This window comes from Lissotriton helveticus, chromosome 6 (assembly GCF_964261635.1).
Source record: "Lissotriton helveticus chromosome 6, aLisHel1.1, whole genome shotgun sequence".
Classification (NCBI taxonomy): domain Eukaryota; kingdom Metazoa; phylum Chordata; class Amphibia; order Caudata; family Salamandridae; genus Lissotriton; species Lissotriton helveticus.
The window spans coordinates 2,058,154,368-2,058,174,092 of record NC_136067.1 but is presented as its reverse complement, the minus strand read 5'-3'; the positions used below and the strand labels follow the sequence as shown (position 1 = coordinate 2,058,174,092).

The 19,725-nt window shown below is 48.8% G+C and overlaps 1 protein-coding gene across 5 annotated transcripts in view; it reads left to right on the top strand.

Moving 5' to 3' along the window:
• The window catches only part of ZNF512 (zinc finger protein 512), a 123,928-nt gene that overhangs the window by 67,860 nt on the left and 36,343 nt on the right, over positions 1-19,725 (top strand). For all 5 annotated transcript variants that reach the window (XM_078650120.1, XM_078650121.1, XM_078650125.1 and 2 more), the window contains 2 exons: positions 2,119-2,286; positions 14,861-15,058. In XM_078650120.1, the coding sequence (XP_078506246.1) occupies positions 2,119-2,286; positions 14,861-15,058 (366 nt within the window). The remainder of the gene's footprint in view (positions 1-2,118; positions 2,287-14,860; positions 15,059-19,725) is intronic.

Here is a 19,725-nt window from a genome sequence, read left to right as displayed (position 1 = left end):
CACAGTACTGTAGAGGCAAACTTCAAAGGCCTTGCCGCTTTGTAATGCGACCCCAGCCTCTGCTGATAGCAGCCGATGACAGCCCTCAGTTCAAACTACCCCTTTTGGCGGAAGAATCTGTGAGAAAACTTTGTGAGAATTGAGATGTGCCCCCCTTCGCAAACTCCATCCCTCTGCTGCTGGAGGCAAAGTGAAGAACTTTTTTTAGTGCCCACCATCTTGAAGATGGTGGGTCTCATCAAATCAGGACTAGGGCTATGCCACCTTCCCATAGGAGGGTGGCATATTTGAGTGTGTATACACCCAAGGCAAGGAACCCATTGGGCCCTACCTGCCACTCCCCTGAAACACCCCTAAATCTAGTATTTAGGTGGCGCCACCAGACCCTGAATTCAGATTCCTGATGACCTATGAAGCCTGGACGCTAGACAGCCACCACAGTAAGAAAGAAGGACCAGTGACTGTGTGCACCAGCCCTGTCGGCCTGTCTTCTGCTTTTCACCCTTGCTACAAAAAGTCGACTTGGTCTGCAGGCCCAGCAACCTCCAAGGCCCTGGGAGGCCTGCCTGCCTTCTATAAAGATCAAGAAACTCCAGTAGACACCAGACCTGTCCAAGAAGAAACCAAATTTAAAACCAGAACTGAGGAACCGCAAAACCGCCTCCGGACCCACCTCTCCACCTGACGCCTATGGCCTGAGTCCAAGTCGCCCACCGGTCCTGCGAAGGTTACGTGACCTGTGCTGACTCTACCTATGCTTGCTGACTGTAGAGTTGCTGTGAAGGATTGCCTCGAACCCCCTCCACCCCCACCCCCAAAGAGGGTAAAGAGGCTCAGGAGTGCAGGCAGAGGACTCATCTGGAGGAGAAGTACTTAAATCCAGCACCCCACAAAAAATGCCCTTTAAAAGAAGCCAGGAAGGCAGAAGAGAAGGTTTCTGATGGTTGGCGCTGACCACCAAGAGTAAAATGAGTCCAAGAATATGCCATGGGCCCTTGTAGCCCATCGGGAGAGGACAATCTTGTGCCACTTGATGGTACTTTCCGAAAAATACCCCTGAATTCGTCCTACCCCAGGGACCCCATCTCCAGGGGCCTGCCAAAATAAATGCTGCCCCGGGGGCTCAATCCTTTATGACAAACAGAGGATCGGAGTGCCACAATGCTCCCACTTTGTAACTTTATCGGCTCTTGCTCCCTGTGACTGGGGGGGCGCGGAGTGGGCAAGGACATGGGTGGGAGAATGAGCACACCAGCTCCTACACCAATTTTGGATAATGTTGGCCGACCCTGGAGCTGCTGGGCAGCGTTGGACTGGTGTCCCCTCTCCGCTCCACAGGTGCCAATTAAGATGACCAAAAGGCCATGGGACCTAGGGAGAGTGTTCTGCTTGCTTTGTGTAGCACTTTATAAAAAAATAATAAGGGAAAGACTGTGCTGTGAGGCCGCCATGACGTCGAAACACAAAATATTAGTGCCACAGGCAATGGAGTGCCAACAAATTTACCTTATGCAGTAGTTGAAGGGTTCCTCTCAACGGTGAGCGGTATATGTAGAAGTCATGCAGGAAGGGCAATGCTCTGTGATGGTGGATCAAGTTGTCAGTGCAACATGACAGAAAAGCTCAAAGGTCAAGCTCTGTACTCAGGGCAAAACTGAAGTAAAAGAAAGAATCTTAAAATCTTAGTGCCAACAATACAGCAGTGGGTCAGCCAGCTGAAGGCATTCTTTTGGTCTTTCTTGGACATGGACATGGCTTGCAACATGTAAACCTATGGAGGAGCACATAGTGGCAAAGAATAAGTGACTGGCATAGCACTAGCTCCCAGCACCGTTAATATGCTGACATACACGTCACACAACTATCTTCAATGTGAATGATGTTGAGCCACACAATCTGGTGATTGGCATCTTGATTCATAAGTAAAGACTGCTTGGAATGTTGCTGGCAGGTGGCAGATGTTACACGGCACAAGCTTCTGAATCTGTGCAAAGCTGGCATTCTGCAGAGTCAGTATTACTAGTAATTAGCACACTCTTATTTCTATCTTGTTTTGCTCAGTTGCTTTCTTTATGTATTTCTGATTTTAACACACATTATGCCCTCTCTCCCATTCAGGGCTGCACAAGCATCTTTACTTCTGTTGTCGGATACCTGTACCACACAAGGAAATGCGGGAAGAAAGAATCCGAGCTGGAGGAGATGGCACTGAAATGCCATAACTGTGGAAAGGTTTACCAATCGAGAGCAGGCCTCATGTATCATATGAAGACAGAACATGACCCGGTGAGTATCCCCCTCGTTCAAGTGCTACCGGCATGAGTGTGGAAATGTAATCTGCGTGTCCCAAGACAAAGCTTGCATGCAATGGGTTGATTCTCTGCTTCGCTCCATCCATAATCAATGTTCTTGCCCAAAGTAAACAGTTAATGATGTACTTACAGTTTCTGGGACTATAAAGTAGGAGGTTCATTGTTATCATTTTTTGTTTCATTAATCAGAAGTCACATTGCTTTGAGTATCCACTTTTATAATGTGATACCTGTTGATCTACAGGCATCATCTGTGCTGTACTGATGCGTTAGACGGATAGTGGGACATACGTATATATATATATATATATATATATATATATATATATATATATATACACACACACACACATATACACACATATATTAGTCTATCACATATATTTTTCGGATCGAGCGCAGTTACTGTTGCTTCTAATGTGGAAAACAGTGAGTGAACAAAATACACATTGTGTAGAAGCCCCTCCTAAATTGGTCCCAGTAGAGCAAGTTTGCTGCTGATTATAAGAGTACTAACTGGTCTGAATAGATATAGTATCTCGTGCAGATAAGCTTTCATGGCCAGAGACAGCCCATAATATAAAGGCTACAAAAATAACCTTCACATCGAGGAGCAGTGGGGGTGCAAGCTGCATCTGACCTTCTGTAGGCCTTAGGATAAAATAGTGCAAGTTCTACCATGGTCAGGTCTTTGTCTCTCTGCACACATTACCTGCTCACACATGCTCTGAACATGGACCTTATGTTCACAGCTAGCTCTGAGGTCTTTCCAGAACCTCACCACGTAGGTTGATAATTTGACGGCAATATGAACACCTCAAAATATGCAAAAAGTGCCTGCTAGGGCAGACTGGAGGAAAATCTGTATCCTTGCACAAATCAAATATTGATAGTGACTCGAGCATCAAATTCAAGAGGTCCTAATGGAAAGATAGGTATGCAGGACTGTGTGAATGCATGGTGCCTTTCCCTTTTACTTTTTTCTGCATTACTGCATTTTTCCTTTTCAAAGTCATGCTTATCCACTTGAGGCACACCCATTTCACATTTGTAAAATTCAGGATTTTGTCTGTGATGAGGCTTGGAGAGCGCACTCCTCTTTGTGAAGAAAAATGCTGACCTCTCTTCCCATTTTATGTTGGTACTATCAGTGATGGCCACACGATCTATATATAATTTTCAGAGCAGGCCTTTTTACCAGTACCCCAGTAGGAAGACTCTGCCACCCGCCTCCTGGCTCCAAATATAATGTCTCCATTATCTTCATGATATGTGGGACATACATGATAGGCTTCTGTGCTTGTGAGTGTCATGTTAGGCCTGGGCATTGTGAAAGGCCTGGGCATCATGAAAAAATAAATGACCATTCTATTCAAGGGCCATGGAAAAACATGTCTAGCGGTGCAGGGCATAGAACACGGAAGGATCAGCAGTGGGCCGGGTGCAGCTTTGCCAGTTCCCCCTACAGACTTTGCTAATATCTGGGAAACATCTGGGTAATTACTCTTCTGAACCTGTGAAATAAGGAAAACCTATGTACCTACCTACTGAAGAGCTAAAATCCTCTTGCCAGTAGGAGGACTTGATTTCTGCCTGCCCAGGTAAGTCTTCTCAAAGGACTATTGGCAAGGCGCCTCGATGGGCTGAGCGTGCCAGAGAGCTGGGTGGTCGCATGCCCATCTGCTAGAGGAGGTCACTCAGACCACCGTAACAATGGTGTCCAAAAGAGACATCGTCCCGTTCAGCTGTCAAGAAGGGTGAGCCTGTTCTGTCACACTAAAAGACAATCACTCCGCGTGTTTAGGTAGTCATTGGAAGCCTTTTTTTAAATGTTCTCAGGCCATCTCATTTTCACCTCTAAAGATCTCAATATGGCAGGTGCTGGACATGGTAATAAATGGTCCAATAAGTGTTAAGCTGCACCTCTCTCTTTTAAATAACCCAGCCTCCTTCTATTGGTCCAGCTGGTTAGTATATGTTGGAAAGTGCCCCTTTTTCACATGGTCACCCCTACTTTTTGCCTGGTAAATGATGTGATTTCGACTGAAAGTGCACTTTGTTCCTGTTAGCTAGGTCCCCAGTGCCAGAGCGCTTTCCCAAACCTGTAGCACCCTCTGTAAGTCCCTAGTAAACAATACCTTCGTACCTAGGGCATGGGGTACTAAACAGGATCTCTAAGGGCTTCAGCACGAATTGTGCCACTCTAAGGGACCCTTCACCAAGCACATGCAAGACTACCATTGCAGACTGCGTGTTTTGGTGCCGACAAAAGTGAAACACGAAATGTCACACATCCCTGAGTACCATGTCCCTAACACTGCATGTAATATTTGTACGTCACCCCTTTAGCAGGCCTGACAGCCCGAAGGCAGGATGCTGATTATTACATGTGAAGGCACACCTGCTTGAGCAGAAATGCCCCAGTGCTGGTCAGTCCTATTACTACCAGTACAGGTGACCAGGGAAGCCATTTTAAAACTTGTGCTAGACATTGGTAAAAACAAGTTCCCCAGCTACATGATGGCTTCACTGAAAATAGGGATGTTTGGTATCAAACATCTCTTATTGGTAAACCCACACTGATACCAATGCCAGCTTTCCCAATACATGCACTCAGAGGGCACTTTAGAGGTGCTACCTGAAAACCTACCAGCCTCTGGTGTACTTGCTGACTGGTTTCTGTCAGCCTGCCACCCGAGACTCTGTTCTGACCTCAAAAAGTGAGAGCCTTTACTCTTAGAAGACCCAGAACAAGAGCCTGTCCGGGAAGAGGGTGTAAAACCCCCTCCCACAGGATGACCTGCTGATTAGCCTCCTTGGGCCAGCGATCTTCAAAGAAGCTGCCACCTTTAAAATTTGAATCCTGCTCCCCTCACAAGATAGGAAGCCCCCACCCCCGTCCAGAGCCCTCTTGGCACCTGGACAGGCAGGGAAATTAGCTAGTCAGGTAAGCGTGCCACTGGCAGGCTAGTACCACCCCAAAGTGGGCTTATGTGAGGTGGACATCTTTATGATGGCATTCTTGGGAATTCTGGGACAGGGTTATGCCCACTTCGCACAGGAAGTGTCATAGTGACCCCAGAGTTCAGTAGCCCATTGACTACTACCGTACACTCCCCGAACCCCCTATATTCAGTATTTAAGAGAACCCCTGGCACCAGAGAAGCAGATCCTGACGACCTAAGAAGAGAGAAGAAACCGAAGAGGAGAGGAGAGGAGAAAAGAAGAAGCTGACCTAGTACCAACCCTGCCGACCAGTCTGCATCTGTCATCGAAAACTGTGCCAAATTCTACTTGTCCTGCTGCTATTGACTCCAGAAACCTGGGAGGACTACCTGCCTTCGAAAAAGACTCAAGACTTCCCGTGAATAGCATACTTGTTCTGAAGAAACTCCAAAAGAGAAGACTCTGAGGCCTCTGTAACTGGCAAAAACTGACCCCCGAAGTCACGACTGCACCCATCGCTTTTGGCCCGAGTTGCAGTTGGGTATCAGTGTGTTCGAGGCATGTGGGCTGCTGAATTCATATCTATAGCATAGATCGCCGCCTAGTGTTGGGTCCGGATGATTGCACATTGTTGTCCTGGAAGAGTCTTCGAAGTATCACGAGATAGGTGGCTCCTCCCCTGGACTACAGTGCGCATGGGCATCGACTCCATCCTCAGATTGTTTTTTTCCGCCATTGGGTTCGGATGTAATTTCGTTATCTCCAGTTCGGAATCGACAATAAACTTTTTCGAGGCCAAAAGGCCTTTTTTCGTACCGTCGGTATTGTTTGCGTTCGGTGCCCGGTTCTGTTCAGACTCGCTTCCCGAGTTGGACATCCAGGGAGTCGCGTGACTCTTCGGTGATCGAGGCCCAGTCGACGCAGCAAGACCTTCGACAACGCAACATGGAACGGAGCCCGTTCAAGAAGTGTCCCGTGTGCGGATCGAAGTACCCACACATCGACGTCCACCCGGTGTGCAACAAGTGCCTGTCGCCGGACCACGATGAAGCCAACTGTATGGCTTGTTCACGGTTTCGTTCGAAGAAGACTATTCGGCTTCGGCGCGTGGCGCGCATGGAGGCCCGGCAGTCGCCCCCGGCACCGGTGGACATCTTCGACAGCGAGGAAGCAGACGAACACGAAGTTCAGCTGCAGATTTCACCTCCAGCGGAGGAAATCGACTATGACTATCAAGTGGATGTCGAAGGCCTAGACGTAGAAGAAGTCGTCGACGAGGTAGGAGACGACAATGAGGCCTATGGGGCCATGGAAGATAGCTCAGAGGACGAGCTATGCCCCGTTTGAACACTTCCAAAGGCTCAGGTCGAGGGATCGCCAATCGGCCTTACCCAAGACCTTCTACCAGGATCCACGGCCCCGCCTCCAGGCCCGGCTACGGACACTTCGGCGGAGCCGCCATTGTCAAAAATGAAACCGAAAGTGAAACCTTCGGTGTCAACGCTACCGAAAGTGGCTGAGACGCCATCGAAACCGAAGACTGAGACGCCATCGAAACCGAAGACGTCTGCTCCCCTGTCGACACCCTCGTCTTCCGAGGTGTCGGGACAACCCAGGCCGAAGAAAGCTGTCGACCCGGCGAAGTCGGGCAAGAGCGTCCAGCCAAAGTTGACCAAGGGCGTCGAGCAGAAGTCCAAGAAGGGCATCGAGCCAGAGTCAAGCAAGGGCGTCGAGCCGAAGTCCAAGACGGGCGTCGAGCCAGAGCCAGGCAAAGGGGTCGAGCCGAAGTCCAAGAAGGGCGTTGAGCCGAAGACCAGCAAGGGCGTCGAGCCGAAGACTGGGGCCCCAAAAACGGTTACCCAGGCCGCCGACACGATAAAGCCTCGGCCGGAACAGCCCAAGTCATCGACGCTCGAGTCTTCACACGTTGATGGACCAAGATCGTCTGTCGTGTCGACGAAGCCGTCCGCTTCCTTCACGAAGCAGGTCTCGGACTCCCTGAAACGTATCAGGGACAAGGCTTCGGCGGAAGACCCCAAGACACCTTCCGCACCGAAGCAGTCAGTCCCCACCTCACAGTCATCGACGCCAATCCTCTTCACGTTGCCGCCGAAGGTGGCACCAAAGGCCTTCGCACCACGGTCGGTGCCCGAAGCGAACTTGCAAGGTGCTGCGGGGTCGAAGCCTACTCACCCGGCTGGGGGCTTGAAGCATCGACCACCATTGGTAGAGGATCAGTCGGAGCGTTTCATCGATCCCGACACCGGGAAGCTTACGCTTTACAAACGGAAAATTACTGCGACGACGCCTTTGGAGTCATACACCATTCCTCTGAAGCGCAAAAAGCCTGCTTCGGATTCACCGGTCTTGGTCGAACCACTGGCTCCTCGGACTCAAAGAGTTGCCACACCCTCACCAACTTATTCGGATGCTGAGGATGCTGGGGATCAGGACGAGGAATACAACTTTCCTGCCCACACAGATCCTGATGCACAACAGGACTCATGGGTGGAGGCAGGAGACCAAGGGGATCAGCAACCCGCCCTTGACCCTCAGGTATACAATGTCAAGACCTCTCCCACTGAGGATTCTGCGGCATTCAATGCCTTGATCGAGAGGGCGGCAAAGAACAACGACATTGAGCTGCATGCTGACCCTGTGGAGGTGGACTTCCTCTTTGACACTTTTTCAACAGCTGAAAAGACTGTGAAAACTCTCCCGATGCTAAAGGGGGTCCTGAAACATGCTGCGGACATCTTCAAGGAACCCACGCGGTCAAGGGTAGTCAAACCTAGAATTGAAAAAAAAAAATACCGACCGGCACCTGGCGATCCAACCTACATCAAGGGCCAGTTGCCATTGGACTCCCTGGTCGTTTCTAATGCCCGCAAAAGGGCGAATTCGCAGACCACTGGTGAAGCTCCTCCCCCGGACAAAGAATCCAAAGTGCTGGAGGCATCGGGAAAGAGAGTAGCAGCTCAGGCGGCCAATATCTGGCGTATCTCTAACACGCAGGCACTCTTGGCTCGGTACGACAGGGCACACTACGACACACTAGAGACCGTGTTGCAACATCTCCCAGACCAATATAAAGAGGCAGCGGAGATGCTTATCCAGGAAGGGAAGCTCATCTCCAACGCTTCAATTAAGTGTGCACTTGACGTTGCGGACACTGCAGCCAGGGCAATTAACACCAGTGTGATGTTGAGACGTCAGGCATGGCTCAGAATCTCCGGGTTTAAGCCTGAGATCCAAACTACCATCCTCAACCAGCCGGTAAACCCTGACAGATTATTTGGTCCTGAGGTGGATACCACCTTGGAAAAAATAAAGAAGGATACCGAGACTGCTAAGTCCATGGGAGCTCTCCAGTCCCAACAGTTTAGGGGGAGCACTTTTCGTCGCTCAGGCAATAGGGGTGTTTCCAGAGGCCAGATGTCCCAGCAAACACAATTCAATAAAGGTGGGGCGCAATCCTCTTACCCCAAGCAAAGTAGAGGAGGTTATCGGGGCAACAGCACCAAGGGCAGAGGCAGAGGCAACAACAACTCCCGTTCCTCTGCCACCAACAAGCAGTGACTCCCTGTCACTGCCCCCCGACCATCCAACACCTGTCGGGGGGAGACTCCAGCAGTTCCTGCCGGTCTGGAAATCCATCACCACAGACAGGTGGGTCAGGAAACTTATCCAGTTCGGTTATTGTTTGGAGCTCACATCCACTCCACCCAACATACCACCAAAACACCGTCCTATGTCCACAGAGCATTTGCATATATTGCAGCAGGAGGTTCTTGTCATGCTGCAAAAAGGCGCTATAGAGCTCGTGCCAGTGGAGGAAGAAGGCACAGGAGTGTACTCCCTGTACTTCTTAATCCCGAAGAAGGACGGGTCCCTCAGGCCTATTCTGGACCTCAGGCCCCTAAACCAGTACATTCTCTCAGAACACTTCCACATGCTAACGCTGCAGCAAGTTCTTCCGTTACTCACTCAGGGGGACTTCCTCGCAACCTTGGACCTCAAGGATGCTTACTTCCACATTCCACTCCATCCATCACACAAAAAATACCTCAGATTCACTATTCAAAATCGGCATTATCAATTCAAGGTCCTTCCTTTCGGAGTGACCACGGCCCCCAGAGTGTTCACCAAATGTCTGGCGACAGTGGCGGCACACCTCAGGAGACAGAACGTACCTGTCTACCCTTATCTGGACGACTGGCTGGTTTAGGCAAAGTCGGCCCAGCAGTGCGCCGCCGACATGTCCCACACCATTCACCTTCTTCACGGTCTGGGCTTCTCACTGAACTATCCAAAGTCGCACCTTCAGCCGGCCCATGTGCGGCAGTATCTGGGCGCGACGATAGATACCCTGGCGGCCACGGCTCAGACAACTTCAGCGAGGATCAACAACATCCAGTCGCTAATCCAACAGTTCAGACCGCAACACTCGCTTCCTGCGAGAGTGTTCATGCAGTTGATAGGCATGATGGCCTCCTGCATTTTCATAGTCCCGCACGCGAGGTTACATATGCGTCCGCTCCAAGAATGCTTAGCGCATCAGTGGACTCAGGCTCAGGGGCAGTTAAAAGACCTAGTGTTGGTGACCGGTCGGGCATACAACTCTCTGCATTGGTGGAATCCACACAACCTTTGCAAGGGCCGACCGTTCCAGGAGCCTGTGCCACAGATCATCCTAACGACGGACGCATCTCTCCAGGGATGGGGAGCTCATGTACTCCACTACACGGTGCAGGGACTATGGACAATGCAGCAAAGGAAGATGCACATCAACTACCTAGAACTGATGGCAATCTTCATGGCACTGAAAGCACTCAAAGTACATCTGTGCAACAAGGTCGTGTTGATCCGGACGGACAACATGACGGCCATGTACTACATCCAGAAGGAGAGAGGTACACACTCTCCACAGTTGTCTCATCTGGCTCAGAGCATGTGGAAGTGGGCCATTCAGAGGAACATCTTCCTCATGGCGGAACACCTCCCGGGCACAGACAATCAGATGGCGGACCTGCTCAGCAGGTACAGCCACCAAATGCACGAGTGGGAGATACATCCATCAGTACTCCACCCGTACTTCCAGCAGTGGGGTCATCCAGAGATAGACCTGTTCGCCACGAGGGAAAACGCAAAATGCCAAAGCTTTGCCGCCAGGTTCCCTCACCCACAGTCGCAAGGCAATGCGATATGGATGAACTGGTCAGGCAGATTTGCGTACGCTTTTCCCCCAGCACCTCTCATACCGCTGGTGGCAAGAAAGCTAATGCAACACTCGATGACACTCATCCTTTTGCTCCAACGTGGGCACGCCAGCCATGGTACACCACGTTTCTAGAACTCTCCGTGGTACCGCATCAACGGCTGCACATCACACCCAGGCTTTTGACGCAGAACCATGGCGACATTCAGCATACAGATCCGCAACAGCTCAATCTGGCGATCTGGCTCCTAAGGTCTTAGAGTTTGGCTACCTTGACTTGCCTCCTGAATGCATGGATATCATTCGGGAGGCGAGAAAGCCCACCACTAGAGCCTGCTATGCAGCGAAATGGAAGCGGTTTGTCATTTACTGTACTGAACGCCACATCAACCCACTTGATGCGTCCATTCCCAACATCATATGTTATTTGTTGCATCTTTACAAATGCAATCTTGCATATGATTCCATTCAGATACACTTATCCGCCATAGCGGCTTATCTCCAAAACAGGCAGCATCTCTCCGTTTTCAGGGTGCCTGCCAGTAAAGCCTTCCTAGAAGGGCTGAAGCGGGTCATCCCTCCCAGGACCACGCCAGCTCCTGTATGGAACCTCAATGTGGTCCTCACCAGGTTGATGGGCCCACCTTTTGAGCCTCTACATTCATGTGAGATTCAGTTCTTAACGTGGAAAGTGGCTTTTCTCATTGCTATTACGTCTCTACGACGTGTTAGTGAGCTGCAGGCGCTCACTGTACAAGAGCCTTTCATACAGATTCACTCAAACAGGGTGGTGCTGCACACTAACCCTAAATTTCTTCCTAAAGTGGTTTCGCAGTTCCATGTCAACCAGACCATTGAACTGCCCGCGTTCTTTCAAAACCCAGAAACAGTGGCCGAAAGAATGCTCCACACTCTTGACGTCAAACGAGCTTTGATGTACTACATCGATAGGACCAAGGATTTTAGGAAGACACAACAACTCTTTGTTGCCTTTTCAGCCCAGCACAAAGGTAACCCCATTTCCAAAGCAGGTATAGCCAGGTGGATCGTTAAGTGCATTCAGATTTGCTATCACAAGGCTAAGCGCACTTTGACGGTCCCTCCCAGAGCCCACTCCACCGCAAGTTGGGGGCCTCTATGGCTTTCCTTGGTAATATCCCTTTGGAAGATATTTGTAGAGCAGCCACATGGTCTACACCAGTGTTGCCCAAACTGTGGTCCGCGGACCCCCAGGGGTCCCTGACACATTCCCAGGGGGTCCGCAGGCAGCATTTTTAAAAGCACTGCAAAGTATCTTGTTTAATTAGCAGTTTTCAAAGAACAATAAAAGTGTCAAGATAACAACAGTGATTAATGTCCCTGCTGGAGAGACATGAGAGTTTTGTCCAGTGGCAGCTGTGACTGAACTAATGTAACACAGAGGGTTAATATGCCTACTGCAAAGAAGTGTACCATGCATTTTAAAAAACAGTATTTGATATGCATCGGTCAGTGGGTTACTGCTTATGTCAGAGAGATTCTTTTGTTACAGTGCAGTTCATAAGTGACAATCGTAATCTAGCACAGTGACCAAAAAACTGTAATCAAACAGCTGCTTGCAAACTGCAAGGTACATGTTAGTGACATGTTTTTTTTCAGTCTTTCAGTATCCTGATGCTTCTAAAAAGGTTTCTTTGGGTGGAAATATATTTTATTGTTAAAGTCAATACTAACCACTGTGTTATGTTCTGAATCCTGAGTTTGTGCTTCTCCAGACCAGCACTCCTTGAGTTTGTGCTTCTCCAGACTAGCCTCCTTGGCTTAACAACACACTCTACTACTTCAGAAACGCAAGGCTGCACCATATTTACAAGAATATGGTGCAGCCCTGTGTTTCCCCTGCGCTGGTGCTACATTTAACAGGGGAAAATTGTTTATGTGCAGGAAGGTCCACCTTCCTGCACATAAACAATCTTGAAATGTCATTTTGTCACTTCTATGTGTACTGCTTAATGCATCACACATGAAAGTTACAAAATGTCTTTCTTTTTTAAAGATTGTGTTTATGTGCAGGAAGGGTCGCCTTCCTGAACATAAACAATCCAAGGCGTTTAACAAAAACAAGGAGAAATGAAGCATTTCTCATTGTTTCGCCAAGTTAAGACCAGGTATTCCCTGGCCCTAATTTTGGCGCTGCTTCCCATTTACGCTGCTCTTGTAAATAGTGGGCAGCGTCAAAATCAATGGGTGTCGCAGGGGAAACGCCCACCACAACACGCACTGCCCACCTCTTTCACGCTAAGCATTGTGTCAAAGGGGGTCTTATTCACAAGGGACCGTTAAGCCACGTTAAGTGGCTTAACGTTGCCTTGTAAATAAGGCAAAGCCCCTATCGCCACGGGAACGTCTCAGAAAGTGATGTTCCCATGGTGATAGGGGCTTGTAAATATGCCACTAAAATCATTAGTAATTTGAGTATTTGTTTTGTGTGCACATGTGTGTTAATTTTTTCCGAATTACTGTTTTAATGTTTCAAATTTAAATCCTACAAATTACTTGGGGGTCCCCGGCTTCCAGTGGTGACTCTATGGGGGTCCTCAAGAGTCAAATGTTTGGGAACCACTGGTCTACACCACACACATTTACTAAACATTACTGTATAGATGTGCACTCCAAGCAGCAGGCAGCTGTAGGACAGGCTGTTCTTAAAACACTTTTTCAGACGTCTGCAGCTGGCACAGGCGGCCGCCGTTAATGGAGGGACTGCTATGTATTCTATGCTATAGATATGAATTCAGCAGCCCACATGCCTCGAACCGAATATGCTACTTACCAGTAAGCATCTGTTCTTGGCATGTAGGGCTGCTGACATTCATATCGCCCGCCCTCCGCCCCGGCGCCTGTAGCGGCTGCAGACTTTTTTACACTTACTCTTAGCATGGCCATCGCTTACACTGTTACACTCCATCTTTGCCACAATGGCTAAAAACAATCTGAGGATGGAGTCGATGCCCATGCGCACTGTAGTCCAGGGGAGGAGCCACCTATCTTGTGATACTTCGAAGACTCTTTCAGGACAACAATGTGCAATCATCCGGACCCAACACTAGGCGGCGATCTATGCTATAGATATGAATGTCAGCAGCCCTACATGCCAAGAACAGATGCATACTGGTAAGTAGCATATTCATAACTAGGTCCCCCGGCTCTCCAAAGCTCGTATCCATCATGGTTTTACCCCTTTTGGACTCGCCGACATCGCCTGCAGGCTGTGCATGCATGCATGCCCCCTCAACTGTGACCACTCCGGTAAGGAAAATCCCTGGCGTCTGAGGACACCCCTTTGCCCCTGGGCCTTGGAGAAGAGGACCTAAGGAGCCCCGCAAGGCAGGAGCCTACTTGCTGGTTCAGCCCGATTGGCCTCCTGGCCAGAGTCTGCAGCCTTTTTTGCAGTGACAGATCTCCATTGAAATACATTGGGCTCTCGACACTGATTTGCACCCTGCATTCTGCCGCCCTCGTGCCGCTGGTGTTGTTCTGTTGGTGCTGCCTTGGACCTTGCCCTCCACTCACCTTAACACCTGGAAATTGGTCTTGTAAGTCGTTGCACTATACTTGTTGGCCGAACTAGTTCTTCCTTCCTTATAATAACATTGCAGAACTCAAAAATTGCAGGGTGTCCACTTTTCAAAGTGATAAGAATTTATATTTAAAAATGTACTTACCTGAATGATTTTTCTCTAATGCCTAAACCTATATGAAGATACTTGGTATTTTTATAAATTGAGGGGGATCTCCTTCCGGAGTCGTGTGTGTCATCTATTAATCACTGTGTGTATTTGCAAATGTCTTGCACTTCTCTGTGTAAAGTCTCAGGCTGCTCAAACACACTACCCTGTAGTAGAGCACTTTGGGATTGCATAGCAAGCCCTGTCCACTAGTAAGGGAACCCCTGGACTCTTTACTCAGCATATGAGATTATTGTTATATCACATAAAGAGACCGCTTCCTACAGTATAGTTTTCTAATTAGTTGTTAACTGATTTCTAAGGCACTGAGTGGCTTGGCCAGCACAGGTAAATAGGACTCACATGTACTGTTCGGCTCTGCGCATAAAGTTTTTGCTACAGTATAGTTTTCTAATTAGTTGTTAACTGATTTCTAAGGCACTGAGTGGCTTGGCCAGCACAGGTAAATAGGACTCACATGTACTGTTCGGCTCTGCGCATAAAGTTTTTGCCTTTGTCTTTACCTACTCAGTTCATGGTGCAGTTCTTCCATTGTACCGAAAAGAGAAGTTTAAGTAGTGTAGAATCAACACAGGGTGTGTACATTCTGGCCTTCTTTCCCTCACTTTCTTTCATTCTCATCAGTATCCGAGTTACAGCAAATTATTTCTTTTAAGGTGTCGTGCAGCCGCGATGTTCCAGAAGACGACAAACTCGCAGATATAAAGGAAGAGCTGAGTGACTGCACGGGTAGGGCGAAGAGAAAGTCGGCAAAGGTTGCTATTTACCACCTTCATGAGATTGCCACCGAAGAGCTGATCAAAGAATGGCCAAAGCGAAAGGTGCTGCAAGACCTGGTTCCCGACGATGGGAAGGTAAGGGGTGTCTGGGAGGGAGGCTTCAGATGAAGCTGGTTGGCGAGTATGAAGATACTGGTTTCACTTAGGATTGAGTGATTGACTTAGGAAGGCACTTAGAGGCTCAAAACAAATTGCAGCTGCTGCATGACTTACCACTAATTGCTCGTTTGAAGGCTAAACTTAGCAAGTGACTGCTTCCAGTAGAGTGAAATTAGATTTCTGGTCTCTGCCTTAACACACTTCACCTGGGTGGAGTACCTCAGTCCTGTATAATAAAAACAGTTAAAAAAACATTTTTCCATGTTACCGCAATCATACAACCAAGAATTTGCAGAAGTAAACCACTTCGAATAACACCTTTTTAGTTAGTGCACGTTTCAAGCATCATATATTTCAGGTACCTGATTGAAGGGTAGAAGCTCAGGGTGCTCTTTTCCCATCCTCTCATCGTCATGGTGGTTGTACGACCTGAGGAGTTATGTTTGTTCTACGTTATGTGGACTTGTAGGGGCCACTTGAAGGGGAGACACAACTCAAAGAACCAATGAACCCTACCAATTGATGGATTTTGGGGGTGCCCGAAAGTGTGATGGCACTAGAATCTGACACCTCAGTAGAAGGTCTGAAGGGCCCACACAGGTGGAGGAAAGACAACCCCAGAATCTATGGTCACTTAGAACCTCAGTAGAGGGTCTGTGGAGTATACCCAAAGGTGGTGAAGGTGCAACGAAAGGAATATCTGCAGGCAAGAGAGAGAAATCTTCTAACCGCGTCAGTAGAGTGCCCATGGGGCCCAACAAAGAACAGTGAAGGAACAGCCTACCCGACTTCAGGAGCAAGCCAGTGAAACTAATGTATTTAATTAATAGAATAAGGTATCAATCTGCTGGTGGAAATTCCAGCCCTAGCAAAAGTCACCCCACAAGGCCAATTGCTATAGGAAGACACCCTGAAAACCTGTCTGGCCTTCATATGGATGCTGAGGCTGTGTCTAGCACCAGGAGGCAACATTAGTTAAGGAGCAAATGGCAGCAAGGTTTATAATCTGTGAAAGTCAATAGGCGATAGAGAAAGGGTTTGGAGGAGGGCTTTAAAGTGGTAAATAAACTGGATTAGAGAAGAGATTAGAAAGGACAAGTAAGCAGAAAGGAGTCAGGAGAGGATAGCCCTGTTTCTAATGTGTTGGGACCAGGGCAGATAGCAACTTGCAAAAACCTGGAATGGTAAAAGTGAATGTGTGGGTTGTGTGTAGAGGGAAAAGTGATAGATCTAATTAGAAATGCTGTTGAACCCACAACCGGTAGTCCAAGGGTTTTGTCTTCAAATAACTATTGAGAAGAATTGCTAATTCAACCACTGGCTGGCAGTTTAGAGCAAATCAAGCATGTATGGAGGCAGTACTCTTGTTAGCGCTACTTCCAATCATTTAAGCCTTATGGAGACCATAAAGTGTCAGCGCTCAGTGTGTTCAGGTGTATTCTAAAAGAGGATGAGCTTCTAAGATGGTTTCCACGCTGCACGTCAATTTTTGCTCTCTCTTGTGGTAGTGTGGACGAGCAGTTTAGGCTTACCAGAGGGTAGTGCGAAGCATTTATTGCACACACAAAGGCAGTACGTGAGACACACGCTCAATAAAGAAATTTGACACCAATTTATAACAAGCATTGGCATAGCCAATAGGTCTCACCAATGCTTGTTTGGTGTTTTGTGTCGTAAGCTTTCATTGAGATTGCAAGACTGAAAGAAAAGCCCTTTCTGAGAGCCTCCTCGGGCGGCGAAGGGAGGTATGAAGTGTGAGGAGGCAACCAGGTCCGGAGAGCGCCTGGCGCGCACCGCACGGGAGGGGGTGAGGAGAAGGGCCGGGGAAAGGTGCCCTTTACTGGTGTGTGAGGCGGCCAACTTTAGCGAAATGTGCTGTGTGGCTCCGGTTAATCCTGGCATCCCCATATTTGGAGGGACAACAAATCTGACCTGTGGGTGCACGGCAACCTCTTCATGGGCAACTGCAGCGTCGGTAGTCCTGGTAAGCGGCAGGACGGTGAACCGGACCTTGCTTTTTCAGTGCCTGCGGCTGCAGGGGAGTAGCTCCTCTATTCCAAGGGAGTTCTGTAGCGAAGCACTGGCAGCCCTCTGGGTTTCTTGGAGTCTGCACAGCGGCAGGAAAAGTCGATTTCTCCGCATTTGTGTGGGTCAGCAGAAAGGCTGGTAGGGTTGGCGCAAGTCAGTAGTTGCTCCTCTGTTCTCGTGTCAGCTCTCTTCTTTGTCCACTCCATTTTTGAGTCAGTTGAATCTGATTTCCTGGTGTCGAGGTCCCCTAAATACTCAATTTAGGGGCTTTAAGGGTAGTAAAGGATAGTAGCCAATGGGTTACTTACCCTGGGGGTCACTACACCCCTTAGATGACCACTTTCATTGGGGAGTGGGCATCACCCTGTCCCAGAATTAGTAATTCCACCACACACAAGATGGTGGAATTCCTATCTTTGTGTTCACTTTAGGCTGCCCACCCTAGAGGTGTGTCCAGCCTTCCAATGCAACACGCCTCCTGCATAGCTAATTTCCCCGCCTATCTTGGGGTCAGATGGGCCTTAGGGTAGGGGGTGGAGGAAGCCTCGCTTGCATATGTGTAAACATCTCCTGCCAGAGCAGCCATTGTTTCTGACCTCTTAGAGCGGGGAATGGATGTAGACATTGCAGGGGCATATCTGCTCTTGCAGATATGTTGTCACATGTGCTATAATGCACCCTGCCATAGGGCTCCAAGGTCTGCCATAGGGATAACTTGCATATAGCTCATTCAGTGTCTTTGGCATGGCACACAGGAATGCACCATTACATTTTTTCAAACATGGTTTGCACCATTTCACGTAGCCTGCAATAGCTGTCTGTGGGGGATGTGTGTGTGGGTCCCTAGGGTGTCATAAGATATGCTGCAACCCTTAGGGACCCTTTTTAGGACCCATGCCCTGGGTACCTGACAGCCACTTTGTCTTAAGGAATGAGCACCGGCACTGAGGTCTGGTTAGCAGGCCTCCGTGCACTGTCTATCGAAAATCAGCATCTAGTGGCTAAACGGGGCCAAAAGTGGGGGGACAATTGCAACAAAAACCCTGTTTCTTACACTGGGCTCTCAAGGGTGCAGGCTGCCTTAACTTGTAGTCCTGATGCTTGACGGGAGGCTAGCCACCTAGCCCTTGGAGTCACTTTTCTGTGCAGCCTGTCTTTGCTGGATATAGGGACCTGCTGGGCAGTCCTTCTTCTGTTTTCTTTCCAGTCCACTAGTGATGTGAGGACTGTATGCAAGAGATGCCGCTTTCATGCCATCTTCGTGTTTGTGGGTGGGGAGGATGCACTAGCAATGAAGCAACAGTTTCCACGGGGCAACCCTACCCAACTACATCACTTCATGGGGGTTTGGTCAGAAACCATCCCATAGTGCCCTGCTCGGGCTGAATCCAATATGGCTCAGGTCCTCTTCCCTTATGGGGAGCTCTGGGCACACCTCTCGGGTGCAACCATCAGAATGAGCCACTCTTCCTGAAAAACCAGTTCAGCAACAGGTTGTTCCCCTCTGGAGATGCCAGATACCAGCCTGTCTACTGACACACAGGAGCGGGCAGGCTCCTTTATGATCAGCCCTTGCTTTACTGAGATGGTAGCCTCTTTTAAACTGGGCCTTCTGTGGCCACCACCCGGTATCCATGCTGTTGGAGGAGGTCACACCTCCTCCCACAAACAGTTCTCTTTGCTCCCCATTCCTGGAAGCGCTTCACTTCAGAATAGAGGGGCAGCCTGTTCTCTCGGATGACAACAACCTCTTATATTCAGAAAGGGCTCCCAAAGGTTTCGTAGCTCATCTTTTTCTTTAAAAAGTTATTTTAAATTTGATTTCAGCAATGAGTCTGGTTTAATGCAACAATTAATTTGATATCCTGTGCCTCTTTTGATATGGGTAGCCCACACTTTTTTGCCTGGTATTGAATGTGTTTTTGACTGTAGTGCACAGTGTCTCTGCCAACCAGGTTCCCTGTGCCAGTGCTTCTTCCCTAAACGATATCTACAATTGGTATTCTGCCCCCTGTAAGTCCCTAGTAAGTGGTACCCTGGGTGCCTAGGACCCGAAGCTGAAGAGGGTCCCCTAGGATCCCTCTCACTAGGACCATGGCACTGCCATTATAGCTTGCATGCCTTTGTGTGGTGAAAAAGAGACAAAGACAACATAGCACCCTGCCTGGGTGCCATGCCAGCCAGCACTGCCGGAAGGTATAGGTAAGTCACCCCTCTAGCAACCCTTATAGCCCTAAGACAGGGTACACTACACCACAGGTTAGGGTGTATTTGCATAAGTAGATATGCTCCTACAATACTTAAGTAAATTCTTAAATATTGTAAGTGCCAGAGAAGTTATAAGGAATACATGCTCTTCAAACTTGACAATTCGAGTTCCCAAGCCCCATGATGGCTTCACTAAAACCAGGTGTTTGGTACCAAACAACATTTTGCAATAAATCCACACTGATGCCAGTGTGAGATTTATTAAACCATGTACTCAGAGGGCACCTCAGAGGTGTCCTCTGAAAACCTACCAACCCTGGTGTGGGCCATGACGGTCTTTAGGCAGCCTTCCACACACAGACATGTTTCGGACCCCTGGGTGGAGCGCCTCTGCTCTCTGGGACCAG